Source organism: Scylla paramamosain, chromosome 37, assembly GCF_035594125.1.
Source record: "Scylla paramamosain isolate STU-SP2022 chromosome 37, ASM3559412v1, whole genome shotgun sequence".
In the NCBI taxonomy this organism is placed as follows: Eukaryota; Metazoa; Arthropoda; class Malacostraca; order Decapoda; family Portunidae; genus Scylla; species Scylla paramamosain.
The window spans coordinates 11,310,001-11,327,500 of record NC_087187.1 but is presented as its reverse complement, the minus strand read 5'-3'; the positions used below and the strand labels follow the sequence as shown (position 1 = coordinate 11,327,500).

At 40.5% G+C, this 17,500-nt stretch overlaps 1 protein-coding gene across 8 annotated transcripts in view; it reads left to right on the top strand.

Annotated features, from left to right (window-relative positions):
- The window catches only part of LOC135091502 (protein bric-a-brac 1-like), a 56,652-nt gene that overhangs the window by 8,054 nt on the left and 31,098 nt on the right, over nt 1–17,500 (top strand). For 4 of the 8 annotated variants that reach the window (XM_063989197.1, XM_063989204.1, XM_063989200.1 and 1 more), the window contains exons 2-3: nt 2,606–2,632; nt 3,360–3,571. In XM_063989197.1, the coding sequence (XP_063845267.1) occupies nt 3,383–3,571 (189 nt within the window). In that variant the 5' untranslated portion in view covers nt 2,606–2,632; nt 3,360–3,382. The remainder of the gene's footprint in view (nt 1–2,605; nt 2,633–3,359; nt 3,572–17,500) is intronic. The other 4 variants (XM_063989196.1, XM_063989198.1, XM_063989203.1 and 1 more) reach the window with 1 other exon arrangement.

Here is a 17,500-nt window from a genome sequence, read left to right as displayed (position 1 = left end):
ATGGAGGAATTGAGTTTTTGAGGCATTGAACAATACCAAGTTTGCTCTTCCCCAATCAGAAATTTTAGAAAGATCAGAAGTCAAGCGTTCTGTGGCTTCCCTGCGTGAAATGTTTACCTCCTGAAGGGTTGGACGTCTATGAAAAGACGTGGAAAAGTACAGGGTGGTATCATCAGCGTAGGAGTGGATAGGACAAGAAGTTTGGTTTAGAAGATCATTAATGATGAATAATAAGAAGAGAGTGGGTGACAGGACAGAACCCTGAGGAACACCACTGTTTTATATATTTATATATATATATATATATATATATATATATATATATATATATATATATATATATATATATATATATATATATATATATATATATATATATATACGAGGTGTGTCATTAAAGTTCCAGGACGGGTGTCCTAAAAGATGAATTTCAAACCCAAGCCACAAACCACCATATTTCCCCTTCAAAGTAATCCTTCTGGAGTATACAACTGCGCTCCCAACCCTCTACAGTCACTAATCTTTTTCTTACGTGCTTTTAAAATCATGTCCTCTGTTGCAGGTCGTTTAACAATGAGCGCTGAACAGCGAACAAACTTGAAGTTTTTGGTGCAGTTGGGGAAAACGCCGTCAGAAGCACTGGGTATGCTGCAAAAAGTGTACGGGGATGAGACAATGTCACGCTCACGTGTTTTTGAGTGGTGCAAGAGGTTCAAAGAGGGCCGGGAGGACGTGGAAGATGACCCCAGGAGTGGAAGACCCTCAACGAGCAGGAATGAGGCCAATGTTGAGCGTGTCAAGCAGATGGTGCGTGACGATCGTCGGTTGACTGTTCGAAAGATCGCAGATGAGCTTGGCATGAACCACAACAGCGTGTGGAAGATTATCACTGAAGATCTGGGCATGCGGAAAGTCTGTGCGAAGATGGTGCCGAGACTCCTGAACGATGACCAGAAGGGACGACGCATGCAGGTGTGTCAGGACATCCTCGAGCGTCTGGAAACTGAACCAGACTTGCTCAGGAGAGTCATCACCGGCGATGAGTCCTGGGTATTTGAGTACGACCCGGAGACCAAACGCCAGAGCCTTCAATGGAAGAGTCCGGCGTCGCCACGGCCGAAGAAAGCAAGGCAGTCCAGGTCCAGCTTCAAGGTCATGTTGATCGCTTTCTTCGATGTGAGGGGCATCGTCCACTGCGAGTTCTTGCCACAGGGCCAGACAGTCAACCAACATGTGTACAAAGAAGTACTGCGGCGTCTGCTTCGTGCAGTGCGCGAGAAGAGGCGGGAGTTGTGGCAGGGCAACTCGTGGCTGCTTCACCACGACAATGCGCCTGCTCACAATGCCCTGAGCATCAGAGAGTTCTTGGCCAAGAAGAACATCGCCGTGCTGGAGCAACCGCCCTACTCACCTGACCTCGCTCCGTGCGACTTCTTCCTCTTCCCCAAGCTCAAGGAGGTCATGAAGGGGACCCGTTTTGATGATGCGGACGACATCAAAAAGGCCGTGACGACGGAGCTGAGGAGCATCCCGCAAGAATCCTTCCAGCAGTGCATGCAAGCCTGGCAGAGAAGGATGGACAAGTGCATGCGGTGCCAGGGGGATTACTTCGAAGGAGATAACCTATAGTTTGTAGCCTGGATGTGAAATAAAACTTGTGTGGCACCAGTCCTGGAACTTTAATGACACACCTCGTATATATACACACACACACACACACACACACACACACACACACACACACACACACACACACACACACACACACACACACACACACAGTAAACCCCTATTATACTGGACTAATTGGGGCAAAGCCACAGACGTTAAAGGCAAAAATCTGATGAAAGCAGCGGTGAATGGATGAAGAGTGCTACAACAACCTCTAATCTCCCCTTCCCCCTTACCTACCCTCTTCTCCTTCCTCTCAGTCCATCCATCCTACTCTCCATATCTCTCTCTCTCTCTCTCTCTCTCTCTCTCTCTCTCTCTCTCTCTCTCTCTCTCTCTCTCTCTCTCTCTCTCTCTCTCTCTCTCTCTCTCTCTCTCTCTCTCTCTCTCTCTCTCTCTCTCTCTCTCTCTATATATATATATATATATATATATATATATATATATATATTTTGTTATTTTCTTTTGTGTGTGCATGCGTGCGTGCTTGTGCATATAAGAGGCGTGCTAGCCTAAAAAAAGCCCAAGAGGCACTATTTCTTGAACAGAGGTCAGAAACAATCACTAAAAATTAAAGGATAAGTGTCTTGAAACTTCCCTCTTGAAAGAGTTAAGTCATAGGCAGAAGGAAATATAGAAGCAGGCAGGGAATTCGAGAGTTTACCAGAATAAAGTATGAATGATTGAGATTACTAGTTAACTCTTGTATCAGAGGTGGACAAAATAGGGGTGAGAGAAAGTAGAAAGTCTAATGCACCGAGACCACAGTAGGACAGGAAGCATACACTTAACAAGATCAGAAGAACAGTAGTGTGAAAATAGTGACAGAATATAGCAAGAGATGCAACACTGCAGTGATGAGAAAGGCTGAAGGCATTTAATTAGTACTTGTCATCCAATCCACACTCTAAATTTCTTTTCTCTCATTTTCCAGAACCTTTGTGCTTTGGCCAATTAAGTGGTGAGAGATTTCTGTTTTATACTTTACTTATTATTGTTTATGATGGTGTACTAGCTTTTTTCTCTTCACTAAAACAAATTTACTTTGAATCACTGGCACATTATTTTAAGAAAATAATCCCTGATGCAAAAGGATTCAGTACCTATTACAGTTTCTCTCATTGCTTTAATATGCCATCTCCCACAATTTCACTTCCCAAAATAATGTCATAGTATTGATAAGCTTTTATACAAAATATAATGACTTGAAACTGTGCACAACTAAATTTAAAAGGAACAAAAAAAACTGCTACAAGGTTTTGATGTGGCATAAAAACATCCTAATTAAAATGTGATTAATAGGCATATCAGATAATTTTCTATCATTTGAATTATTTAGCATGTATCTGTAGTGGCAAATCACAAGAAAGTTCCCATTTTGATAAGAAATCTGTCATGGCAGAAAGATTACCATTGTCAAAAACTGAGCAAACCTCAATAAAAATCATGGCAATAATAAGTCAGATATGTGCTTGTTGTAATCATTATGTGGTATATCTGTTTAATTACTAACACAATCTCTAGGATGAATAACATATTTGACTTATAAAAGGCTAGAATAGCTTATACGATAATTTTGGTTCTACATTCTCACTGTGCAGTATTTTCACTGCCTCCTGTCACATTGATTCTATAAACAATGAAATAAAGATGTAAAAAGAGAAATGATCACCATTGTTACTCTGCAGGTCCATATCAGCCAAGCAATACCATGGGGGGTAGCGACATGCAGTTCTGCCTGCGATGGAACAACTTTGGCACCACAATGACAGCTGCCCTACACACTTTACATGAAGGAGGTGACTTTGTAGACGTCACCCTGGCAGCTGATGGTGTGCAACTCAAAGCCCACAAACTCATCCTGTCCGCCTGCAGTCCCTACTTCAGGGACATCCTGAAGGTGGGTCATGCAGTAGCTAAGTGAAAGATAAGTTTAATACTTTTTAATGGTGTGTATCTGCTACTGGTTTACTTTTTATTGATTTTTTTTACTGATCTTGATTTTATATGCAGGTGTATGTTTATATTTTTACTTTGTCTCTCTCTCTCTCTCTCTCTCTCTCTCTCTCTCTCTCTCTCTCTCTCTCTCTCTCTCTCTCTCTCTCTCTCTCTCTCTCTCTCTCTCTCTCTCTCTCTCTCTCTCTTAGTTTGTTCACTCAGCATTGAGTGTTACTCTTTAGTAAAGCATAAGTCATGGATTTGAGTCATAGAGATTATGAGATGGTTAGTAATTTTTTCCCATGTATGAGGACTCTGACATATCAGTGGCAGCTGACAGTAGAAGGCAGTAGACACCTGCCAGCATGAGTGAAATACCTCCAGGAATGTACAGTCAGGTCCCTGCTTGAAGCAACTTTCATGCCTATTATCTAATAATTTTTTTTTTTTTTTTTTTTTTTTTTTTTTTTTTTTTTTTTTTTTTTTTGTAGGAAGGACACTGGCCAAGGGCAACAAAAATCCAATAAAAAAAAAAATGCCCACTGAAATGCCAGTCCCATAAAAGGGTCAAAGCAGTAGTCAAAAATTGATGGATAAATGTCTTGAAACCTCCCTTTTGAAGGAATTTAAGTCATAGGAAGGTGGAAATACAGAAGCAGGCAGGGAGTTCCAGAGTTTACCAGAGAAAGGAATGAATTATTGAGAATACTGCTTAACTCTTGCATTAGAGAGGTGAACAGAATAGGGGTAAGAGAAAGAAGAAAGTCTTGTGCAGCGAGGCCACGGGAGGAGGGGAGGCATACAGTTAGCAAGATCAGAAGAGCAGTTAGCACAAAAATAGCGGTAGAAGATAGCTAGAGATGCAACATTGCAGCGGTGAGAGAGAGGCTGAAGACAGTCAGTTAGGGGAGAGGAGTTGATGAGATGAAAAGCTGTTGATTTCACTCTGTCTAGAAGAGCAGTATGAGTGGAACCCCCCCAGACATGTGAAGCATACTCCATACATGGACGGATAAGGCCCTTGTACAGAGTTAGCAGCTGGGAGGGGTGAGAAAAACTGGCAGAGACATCTCAGAATGCCTAACTTCATAGAAGCTGTTTTAGCTAGAGATGAGATGTGAAGTTTCCAGTTCAGATTATAAGTAAAGGACAGACCTAGAATGTTCAGTGTAGAAGAGGGAGACAGTTGAGTGTCATTGAAGAAGAGGGGATAGTTGTCTGGAATGTTGTGTCGAGTTGATAGATGGAGGAATTAAGTTTTTGAGGCATTGAACAATATCAAGTTTGCTCTGCCCCAATCAGAAATTTTAGAAAGATCAGAAGTCAAGCATTCTGTGGCTTCCCTGCGTGAAATGTTTACCTCCTGAAGGGTTGGATGTCTATGAAAAGACATGGAAAAGTGCAGGGTGGCATCATCAGCGTAGGAGTGGATAGGACAAGAAGTTTGGTTTAGAAGATCATTAATGAATAATAAGAAGAGAGTGGGTGACAGGATAGAACCCTGAGGAACACCACTGTTAATAGATTTAGGAGAATAACAGTGACCGTCTACCACAGCAGCAATTGAACGGTCAGAAAGGAAACTTGAGATGAAGTTACAGAGAGAAGGATAGAAGCTGTAGGAGGGTAGTTTGGAAATCAAAGCTTTGTGCCAGACCCTATCAAAAACTTGATATATCCAAGGCAACAGCAAAAGTTTCACCAAAATCTCTAAAAGAGGATGACCAAGACTCAGTAAGGAAAGCCAGAAGATCACCAGTAGAGCGGCCTTGATGGAACCCATACTGGCGATCAGATAGAAAGTTGTGAAGTGATAGATGTTTAAGAATCTTCCTGTTGAGGATAGATTCAAAAACTTTAGATAGGCAGGAAATTAAAGCAATAGGACGGTAGTTTGAGGGATTAAAATGGTCATCCTTTTTTAGGAACAGGCTGAATGTTGGCAAACTTCCAGCAAGAAGGAAAGGTAGATGTTAACAGAGAGAGCTGAAAGAGTTTGACTAGGCAAGGTGCAAGTACAGAGGCACAGTTTTGGAGAACAGTAGGAGGGACCCCATCAGGTCCATAAGCCTTCCGAGGGTTTAGGCCAGCAAGGGCATGGAAAACATCATTGCGAAGAATTTCAATAGGTAGCATGAAGTAGTCAGAGGATGGAGGAGAGGGAGGAACAAGCCTAGAATTGTCCAAGGTAGAGTTTTTAGCAAAGGTTTGAGAAAAGAGTTCAACTTTAGAAATAGATGTGATAGCAGTGGTGCCATCTGGTTGAAATAAAGGAGGGAAAGAAGAAGAAGCAAAGTTATTGGAGATATTTTTGGCTAGATGCCAGAAGTCACAATGGGAATAAGATCTTGAAATGTTTTGACACTTTCTGTTAATGAAGAAGTTTTTGGCTAGTTGGAGAACAGACTTGGCATGATTCTGGACAGAAATATAAAGTGCATGAGATTCTGGTGATGGAAGGCTTAAGTACCTTTTTTGGGCCACCTCTCTATCATGTATAGCATGAGAACAAGCTGTGTTAAAACAAGGTTTGGAAGGTTTAGGTTGAGAAAAAGAGTGAGGAATGTACGCCTCCATGCCAGACACTATCACCTCTGTTATGCACTTAGCACACAAAGACGGGTCTCTGATACGGAAGCAGTAGTCATTCCAAGGAAAATCAGCAAAATACCTCCTCAGGTTCCCCCAACTAGCAGAGGCAAAATGCCAGAGGCAACTTCGCTTAGGGAGATCCTGAGGAGGGATTGGAGCAATAGGACAAGATACAGATATGAGATTGTGATCGGAGGAGCCCAACGGAGAAGAAAGGGTGACAGCATAAGCAGAAGGATTAGAGGTCAGGAAAAGGTCAAGAATGTTGCAACTGTGATTGGCTAAAGCTGCCTTTGACATAAATCTTGGGCCTGTTTTCTTCCTCTCCCACTCCACATCCCCTTTCCCATCCCTCTCCCCATCCTCCATACTTCTCATACCTCCTTAACATCTCCCCCCCTATCACTCTCTCTCTCTCTCTCTCTCTCTCTCTCTCTCTCTCTCTCTCTCTCTCTCTCTCTCTCTCTCTCTCTCTCTCTCTCTCTCTCTCTCTCTCTCTCTCTCTCTCTCTCTCTCTCTCTCTCTCATAGGCAATTAAATTTATTTCATTGAAATAAAATAAAAAATAATAAAACTAAACACGTACCAGTATTTTCTGTTGATAGTCCAGTTACTAAACAAAGGTGGATATAATGTAAGTTGCTGCTCAAACATAAGATACTAGAGGCAGGACAACATCTCAAAGCCTTTATTTCCCCTTCCCTCTCCCTCTTTCTCCAGAAGTTAACCCATAGATCCAAGAGAATGATGACCTCTCACCACACTCCACTTGAGTCATGCATAATGTGTGTGTGTGTGTGTGTGTGTGTGTGTGTGTACTTTATATTGCAAAAATTGTCCTGAACATTTAGGTAAGAGAGAGAGAGAGAGAGAGGAGAGAGGAGAATGACTGACAAAGAGTACAAAGGATGTAGGGTCTACTGGGAGCTGCTTAGATAGTCAGACCACCTTCAGGGCATTTGGGTCACTGATGTGTGTGTGTGTGTGTGTGTGTGTGTGTGTGTGTGTGTATTTTATATATATATATATATATATATATATATATATATATATATATATATATATATATATATATATATATATATATATATATATATATATATATATATATACACTCAACCCCCAGCTATCGCGAGAAATTGGTCCCTTAACATCGCCGTGATAGCTAAAAACGCGATAGCCATTGTTAAGAATACATAGGAAAAAAAAAAATTGTTCGTGGCCCGCCAGAGTAGCAACACAATTCAACATATTGGCACCTTTTTTTTTCCCTCATCTCACCATGATTTATAGATCAGTCTTGAGGAGGACATGATTTGAGCTTCGCACAGCATTATGTCCAGCACTATCACTAGTGAGGTTCATATGTGCCTTAATGTGGTCCTTCTTAAGGTAAATACCTCTCACTGTAGACTCGTTGATGCCGAACTTAGCGCCCACTGAACTTTTACTTTGTCCACTCTCGATCAATTTCACTATCTCATATTTCACAGCATATGTAAGGTTCTTCCTCTTCTTGATTTCTTTCCCAGGCGCCGCTGTTGCCTTTCGCTGGGTCGGGTTGGGTGGTAGCGATCTCCCTGGGTGGCCAGGAGGGGGAGTAGAGGCCATTGTCCCGAGATACACACGCGTGACCTTGAGATTCACCACGGCACGTGCCACTTAGTCAACTGTGGCGGGAGGGACTAGAGGGATGGGGGGAGCGGGAGAGTGGCTGGATAAGGAAGCGGGAGTGTGCAAGCCAATCACGGCCTAATATGTCAGTCAAATTCAGCCAATTAGCAAGCGAATCTGGCCAAGAAATATGACGTAGCTGTCACGTGAACATCCTGGACATATAACGACTCATGGGCCGCGATAGCTCCACTAGGATTCGCGTTAGCCCATTTAATGTGTTTTTTATTGTTCCCGTGATAGCTTTAAACCGCGTTAGCAAAACCCGCTATAGCTGGGGGATAAGTGTATATATATATATATATATATATATATATATATATATATATATATATATATATATATATATATATATATATATATATATATATATATATATAAATAACAAAAATTTTAACTCTGAATTGCTTCGGTTGCCGTACCATAATTCAGTTTTCAAACAAAGTTACTTTATTTCAAATACTACAAGACATAGCAAAAGCTGCCATTTATTAATAATTTATAGTTTCTATAAATATTTCCTTAGTTTTTATAGATTTTGATCTTTGAAATAAGTTAAATGTGATCCAATTGAAGAAGATGAAGAACCTTGACATAAACAAATAAGGTTCGGGCTTCAGGAGTAATCCCGAGCCTTCTGTGGTTCTCTCTTTGACCCACAACGCCATCGCTACTGCACAACTGAATTTTTCCAGCAGCAAAATGTCATCTTTATTTTGGCATTGAGTGGGTTGCTCCTCTCTGCGTCACTCTGTAAGGCTTCCCTCACATGATCAGTGACAAAGGGAATGCCTGCATGGTCTAAACAATATCTTTTGATGAGTTCCGTATCACTAAGTTCATTCAATACATCCTTTCTAAATAAAAAAAATTCTAAGCTTGAGATGTGGAGCAGCCATCTTAGCAGTGGGAGCGTGATGGATGGGTGTCTGAGAATGATTAATCTATTTTACATTGATTCCTATGGGGAAAATAGTTTAAGTGTTTCAACATTGCAGATTTCGAACAGCATTCAGGAACAAATTAAGTTTGAAAACCGAGGTTCCACTGTGTGTGTGTGTAATAATAATAATAATTATAATAAACGGTTTATTATTTAGGCAGTTAACAAACTGAAAATGTACAGAGGGGGTGGGGAAATACTTAACATTAATCCTAAAAGTAAGTCTGATCTAGAAGGGACTATTGATTGATGGCTCGCACCATGGTGGGAATCGCACCATGGTGGGAGTCTGTACTGGTCCGTGCGCGGCGCCTTTAGGGGCATTATCTTGTTGTGTGTGTGTGTGTGTGTGTGTGTGTGTGTGTGTGTGTGTGTGTGTGTGTGTGTGTGTGTTTGTGTGTGTGTGTGTGTGTGTGTGTGTGTGTGTGTGTGTGTGTGTGTGTGTGTGTGTGTGTGTGTGTGTGTGTGTATATATTTTTTTTTTAACCCAACCCACTTTTTTTTCCTATTCCTGATACTTATATGTAAATTAGTGTAAATATGGGATTTAAAAGTAATCTGGAGAGATTTTTTATTTATTTATTTATTTATATTTTTTTTCATGTATGAGGGGGCACTGGCCAAAAGCAACAAAAATATGATAGAAAAAAAAAAAAAGGACCCACTGAGGTGCCAGTCCCTGAACAGAGTCAAAAGTAGTCGTCAAAAATTAAAGGATGTGTCTTGAAACCTCCCTCTTAAAAGAGTTCAAGTTATAGGAAGGAGAAAATACAGAAGCAGGAAGGGATTCCAGAGTTTACCAGAGAAAGAGATGAATGATTGAACATACTGGTTAACTCTTACATCAGAGAGTTGGACAGAATAGGAGTGAGAGAAAGAAAGTCAAGTGCAACGAGGCCAAAGGAGGAGGGGAAGCATGCAGTTAGCAAGACCAGAAGAGCAGATAGTATGAAAATACCGGTAAAAGATAGCAAGAGGTGCAACATTGTGGTGATGAGAGAGAGAGGCTGAAGACAGTCAGTTAGATGAGAGGATTTGATTAGATGAAAAGCTTTTGATTCCACCCTGTCTAAAATAACAGTACGAGTGGAACATGTGAATCATACTCCATACGTAAGACAGTTGAGTGTCGTTGAAGAAGATGGGATAGTTATCTGGAAGATCGTGTCGAGTTGACAGATGAAGGAATTGAGTTTTTTGAGCAGTTTGCTCTGCCCTAATCAGAAATTTTAGAGTGATCAAAAGTCAGGCATTCTGTGGCTTACCTATGAGGACTGTTTACTCCCTAAAGGGTTGGACATCTACAAAAAAAAATGTGGAAAAAGTGCAGAGTGGTATCATAAGCATAGGAGTGAATAGGAGAAGTTTGGTTTAGAAGATTGTTGATGAATAATAGGAAGAAAGTGGGTGACAGGAGAGAACCCAGAGGAACACCACTGTTAATAGATTTAGAAGAACAGTGACCGTCTACTACAGCATCAATAGAACAGTCAGAAAGGAAACTTGAGATGAAGTTAAAGAGAGAAGGATAGAAGCTGTAGGAGGGTAGTTTGGAAATCAAAGCTTTGTGCCAGACTCTATCAAAAGCTTTTGATATGCCTAAGCCAACAGCAAATGTTTCACCAAAATTCCTAAAAGAGGATGACCAAGATTCAGTAAAGAAAGTGTAGAAGCCATCACAACTGTAGGGATCCAGGATGACAAATGACCTTGTTGTTTACACACTTTAGTGCAGTTAACCTGTAGTGATAATTAATTTGACATCACCAAGAGGAGTATTGAACTACAACAGATGATGTACATACAATCAGTACAAGAAGCATCATATGAATACAATTTGATTCTGTAATAATGAAGGGGCAATATGATTACCCTAATCCATAATAGTTTGAGCAAGCAGTAATAATAATAGAAATGCAAGTGCAATACACATATTATAATTCTCAGTGTACCTTTAATATTCATTGGTTACTTAGGCAGCTAATTTACCACAATATAACACTTACAACTATGAGGGTCGGCATAGCATGGTGTGAGTCATAACATGTCTCTAAACCAGGATACTACACATTAGTTGTAGCTAGTCATGAGGCATAGAGTCAATCCTCTGGGAAGTACCGACAGAGACACTGATGGGAGGCTTCCTGAGGGCAGAGCTCACTGGGCACACAATCTCTACACATTAGAGATACCTTGTTTCTTTCCTGGTTGTGTGACAGAATGTCATGGTTTTCCATGCCCCCCACAAGAGGGTCTTTGTTCTAAGTGCTAGGCCCACCGTGACCCTCATAAAAGGATCATGCTGACAGAGCTAGGTCAGCAGTTTTTCATGTAATCATAGGGATCCTGACTGCATCTACTGCTAGCTCATAGCTCTGGCAACTGCACTCTACAGCTCTGTCCTCCTCTCGCACAACTTCACTACTGCACAGCTCTGTCCTCCTCTCACACAACTTCACTACTGCAATTAACCATTCTAATGAACTCAGTTTCTTTATCTTCTGCTCTAATTATCTCAGTTTTCTTTGTGTTACACATTTGCCTTATTTTCTACTCTAATCAACTCGGTTTCCTTAGTGTTACACATGCTTTGCATTAGTCTCTCACCTCCAGTTTCACAGGACAGTGTGAGACAACACAACTGGCAACTACAGAAAGCCAGAAGATCACCAGTAGAGCTGCCTTGACATAACCCATACTGACAATCAGATAGAAGCTTGTGAAGTGATAGATGTTTAAGAATCTTCCTATTGAGGATAGATTAAAAACTTTAAAGAGGCAGGACATTAAAGCAGTAGGATGATAATTTGAGGGATTAGAATGGTCATCTTTTTTGGGAACAGACTGAATTTAGGCAAACTTCCAGCAAGGAGGAAAGGTAGATGTTGATAGACAGAGTTGAAAAAGTTTGACAATGCAAAGTGCAAGCACAGAGGCACAGTTTCAAAAGAACAATAGGAGGGACCTTATTAGGTCATAAGCCTTCTAAGAGTTGATCGGATATATCAGCTTTTTTAGCCATTTTTGCTAAAACTCATTCAGTCATTTTAAAATTTTTATTGTAAGGGCGTCTTAATGCTAAACATAAGCTGCCTAAATGTGATGGCGATATCTTTTAAAGAAAAAATAAATAAAAATCCTGAAAATAATTAACTTAGTCCACTTAGCATATACAGAATGATGTAATTATGACCTTCCATAATTGCTTTAAATTTTGTCTGATTAAAACTAGAATAAATGTGAATAAATAAGTTTTGTCTGACTTTATATATATATATATATATATATATATATATATATATATATATATATATATATATATATATATATATATATATATATATATGCATGTTTTTTTTGTTTTTTTTTCATTGAATTAGGAGAAAATTTGACTGGAAGATTTGCCAAAATAGAAATTCAAATCAGACTACAGCGTAGAATATTAAATGGTAATCACTTTAAAAAGAATAAAGTTTTTTTTTTTTTTTTTTTTTTTTTTTAATCAGTTATTAAAATGCAGTTGAAAAGTTGCTTTGGATAAATCAGGGTGCAAAGATGAGAGAGTCTCTATGATGCTATGCTCCAACCCAACAGAAGTTTTAAGGCAGGTATAAGAGTTCTCTCTAGAGACATTTGTTTCTCTCTCTCTCTCTCTCTCTCTCTCTCTCTCTCTCTCTCTCTCTCTCTCTCTCTCTCTCTCTCTCTCTCTCTCTCTCTCTCTCTCTCTCTCTCTCTCTCTCTCTCTCTCTCTCTCTCTCTTTCCATTAGTGGCTTGTCCATCCTGTTATCATTCTTCTTGAGGCTCTTGTGAAGAATGGAGGTGTATGGCAAGTCAAGACAGTGATGGAGATTGCTGGCAACATAACCACTGTTGTACTCCATCATCACCACAGGCAAACTTTCAGCAAGAAGGAAAGGTAGATGTTGACAGACAGAATTGAAAGAGTTTGACTAGGCAAGGTGCAAGCATGGAGGCACAATTTTGGAGAACAGTTGGAGGGACCCCATCAGATCCATAAGCCTTCCATTGGTTAGGCCAGCGAGGGCATGGAAAACATTATTGCATAAAGTAGTCAAAGGGTGGAGGAGAGCTAGGAACAACCCCTGAATCATCTAAGGTAGAGTTTTTAGCAGAGGTTTGAGCAAAGAGTTCAGCTTTAGAAATAGATGTGATAGTAGTGGTGCCATCTGGTTGAAATAAAGGAGGAATAAATGAAGAAGCAAAGTTATTAGAGATGTTTTCTGGCTAGGTACCAGAAGTCATAAGGGGTGTTAGATCTTGAAAGATTTTGAGATTTTTGACATTTTCTATTAATGAAGAACAGACACTTGTTTAGGTCATGCTAATACAGGCTGGTCTGGTTGGACAAAGATGGTTTAACTTGTACTGTAAAGAAAATTAACAGGTCATGGTTGACTACTTTTACATTTGTTATGTATACGTACATATACAGTAAAATCCCTCTTATCAACGAGACCGCCGACATGCCGGATACTTGAAGCATGCCGGATATTTGAATAGAAGTGAAATTATGTCCACAATCACCACCCTACACTCACGCATCTTACCATAACAAAGATCAGCTGATCGCCATTCCGCGCGTCGCCACCTCACACTCACCAACACACAATACTACTGTACTAACATTCTCTTTAATACTTTCCTCTTATAAACAAGTTGATGGGTTACAAAAATAAAGTACGTATACACTTATTTGCTTTATTCAACATTAGCCAACATGTATAGCATACAATAAAGATATGAAAATGTATGAGTGTTTGTGACACTTTTTTGCTCCCCACACCTCTCATTCAACACCCTCTGGGTCATCAACATCATCAGATTCTGTACTTGTTTGCCCCACTTCTTTTCCCTTACAAGCTACTTTAAAATAGTTTCTAATGTCTCCTTGTTTGCAGTTCCTTCTTTTTTGCAGCAAAAACTCATTCTCAATGCAGTGAAGGGTCATAACATCTCGGGTTGACATGTATGTGTACTGCTCAGCAAACCTGACAAAGCCAGCTATGTGTTTCGCAGCCTGTTCCCAAGTTACTTTAGGCTCATTATCATCATCATCATCACTATCATCACTAATTTTCTCTAAATGATCTTCTACTACAGCGTTGATAAGTTCCTCGTCTGTGAGAGTGAATATTACGGGCTGATTTTCGTCCACATCCACCCATTCCTGTAACGCTTCATCTGTCACTTTAAGTTGCACATTTCCCCCCATTTCCCTCAGCTCGCTCACCACCGAATTTTTCATGCCACCTACAAACCCTTCAAACTCACTCATCATCCTCATCATCACACATCATCAAAGGGTACAATTTGCGCCAACATCGCATCAATGTTTGCCTTTTAACGTCTAGCCAAGCAAGTGAAGCCATGAATATCACATCCTTAACATTAAACTGTTTTTGGAACTCGGGGATTGTGCCGTCCTCATAATTGATCATAATTTAATCGATTTTATGAGTACACATTGATTTTAAGGCTCGGGGAAAAATGTGCCGGATACTTGAAGCTGCCAGATACTCGAATGCCAGATGAGAGGGATTTTACTGTTTAGACCTTATTTATCAGTATGATATATAACAAAATTTTGATATGTAATATAAAAAAAAAAACTTTTATGGTGGTGGGTGAGTGTTTTTAATGCCAACCCTGATATATATATATATATATATATATATATATATATATATATATATATATATATATATATATATATATATATCATTACAGCCAGGTTCAGCCCCTTTCATAGATGCAACTGACTCTGGTCAGCTTCCCTAAGCTACCTCCTACGTAGCTTAGTGCATAGTACAAATACATGGATACAGGCACCTACTGGTTGCCAGCAACGATCAGATATACGAGGTCCCCACTTAGTTTACCCATCCACAGAGAAGGGTATGTAACAAACACCAGCTTAATTCTCCAAGCTGGAAAGAATTAATGAGCCATGTTCTAGTGCGCAGACAGTATAGTCAACACACCCACAGGTTGAGGGTAATACCCCACTGGACAAACTGCCCATAGTAATGATACCACTCACTGTCCAACAGAAATATTATTCACTCTAGCCAGGTGACAATATATTTACAATCTTCCAGAAGACAGACTCCTACCTCCTATAAAATTGGTAGAAATTTGGGAAGAGAGTAGATAGCTGTAGCCTGGCTCATATATGGTATAATCCTCTAACTCCAAATGAGCACTGTTGTGAGCCAGGACATTTGTAGCATTTAACAAATACAATGCATGATATTTACAACACTCAGATACACAGCAGATCCATAGTGAGGCTCTGCACTTAGGCAGAAAAGGGGAGAGGACTGGGCCTGCTCCCATCAGAATATTCTGTACAGTAACACAAATATGAAGGACAACCAAACAATACAGACTGCAGGTGGAGTCACTTCTTCAGCCTACAGAAGGAGCAAACACACAAGAGCCTTAACATACCTGTGGCATATAACTCAGGACTGCCCAAATACCGGCCTCCCATATTTAATACAGTAAAATCCCTCTCATCTGGCATTCGAGTATCCGGCAGCTTCAAGTATCCGGCACATTTTTCCCCGAGCCTTAAAATCAATAAAAAATCAATGTGTACTCATAAAATCGATTAAAATTCCCGCGTGAGGCATACTTTGTCCCCTCGCCACCAGAGCGCACTGCTTCGCGCCATCCGCGGCCCACTGCACTGTGTTTACTCAGTGACTCAGTCCCGCATGTGCACTGTTTATTGCCTGACACCTTCATCATGCCTAAAGTTGTAGGAAAGAGGAAGCATGTTGTGCTTACACTTGAGCAGAAGGTAGACATTTGTCGACGATTAGAGAGAGGTGAAAGCAGACAGCAACTAATGGCGGAATATGGTGTGGGCTCATCAATTATTAATGACATTAAATCCCAAACGAAAAAGTTACGGGATTACATGAAAGCCACCGACACCCCAAAGGCAGTGGAAAATCGTCACACACTGCAGTATCATTGTGGTGAAATGATGGACAAAGTGTTATACGAGTGGTTCAGCTTGAAAAGAACAGGAGTCACAATTACAGGCCCAGTGCTACAACTGTGTGTTGGTGAGTGTGAGGTGGCAGCGCGGGTGGCAACGCGCGGCACGGTGATCAGCTGATCTTTGTTATGGTAAAATGCGTGAGTGTAGGGTGGTGATTGTGGACATAATTTCACTTCTATTCAAGTATCCGGCAATATTCAAGTATCCGGCATGTCGGCGGTCCCGTTGATGCCGGATAAGAGGGATTTTACTGTAATATAGTGCAGCACTCAGTAATCCTACCCGTAGGTACAAAATATCTCCTATCATGTATTAAACCAGCTCACTCTACGCTACATCAATCCTCTATCATGTCTAGTCTGCTATTGAACAAAGGGATGCCTCTATGCAGCTCTGGGGGATGCACACAGATGAAATCATGTGAAAGGAGAGTGGGGGGAAAGGGGGAGAACTGGTGGGGGTGAGAGGCTCGCCTCCCACCCTGTTGGAGGCGAGCCATTCACTATGCTGCTCTCCCTCCTAGCAAAACATTTATGATTTAAAAATTCTAGGAGCTTTATATGGGGGAGGCTGGATCAAAACAAATCACATCATGGGGAAGAGCAACTCTTCCTCTACATGCCCCTACAATCTCAATTCTCAAAAAGGACTGGGAATGAGGAAAATTGGGTGGGGAAGAAACACTTCAAATTTATTTAAGTCTTACCATAACTTCTCATTGCATTCCTCAACTTGTCACTGACCCGTCTCTCTTCTCAATGTCTCCCTCTCTTCTTTCTTTATCTTTCTCCTTCCTTCTTCTCTGTTCACTACTCTTCTTCTCAATATCTTTATATCTCACTACACATAATATATATATATATATATATATATATATATATATATATATATATATATATATATATATATATATATATATATATATATATATAAAACAGTCATGCCTCATGATTCGAATATCTCTCAATTCAAACAACTCCCAATTCAACCAGGATTGGCGAACAAATTTTGTTCTCCAATTTGACTGTGGTCCTCCAATTTGAACACAAATGCCAGTTCAAACGATGCCACTCAGACCATCAGTCAAGCAACTTCTGTCATCCACAGAAGTTAATGTATTACCTGCTTAACATTTGATTTATTAGTATGTTATGAATGAGGCATATAATACAATAAATACCAAATGTGTACTATTGTCTGTAGTGGTAACAGTTTGTTGAACTAAGGTCATTGACTGAGCTGATGGGCGGCATAGGTGGGTGAAGCACAAAATGTGTGTCTGTGTGTGTGTGTGTGTGTGTGTGTGTGTGTGTGTGTGTGTGTGTGTGTGTGTGTTTGTGTGTTCTCTCTCTCTCTCTCTCTCTCTCTCTCTCTCTCTCTCTCTCTCTCTCTCTCTCTCTCTCTCTCTCTCTCATCTCTCTCTCTCTCTCTCTCTCTCTCTCTCTCTCTCTCTCTCTCTCTCTCTCTCTCTCTCTCTCTCTCTCTCTCTCTCTCTCTCTCTCTCTCTCTCTCTCCCTCCCCCCCCCCATCACATCCGCTCCTTTCCCTCCCCCTCTCCCCATTCCTCTCTCTCTATTCCACCCTCCCTCCTTCCTTCCATTCTCTCTCTCTCTCTCTCTCTCTCTCTCTCTCTCTCTCTCTCTCTCTC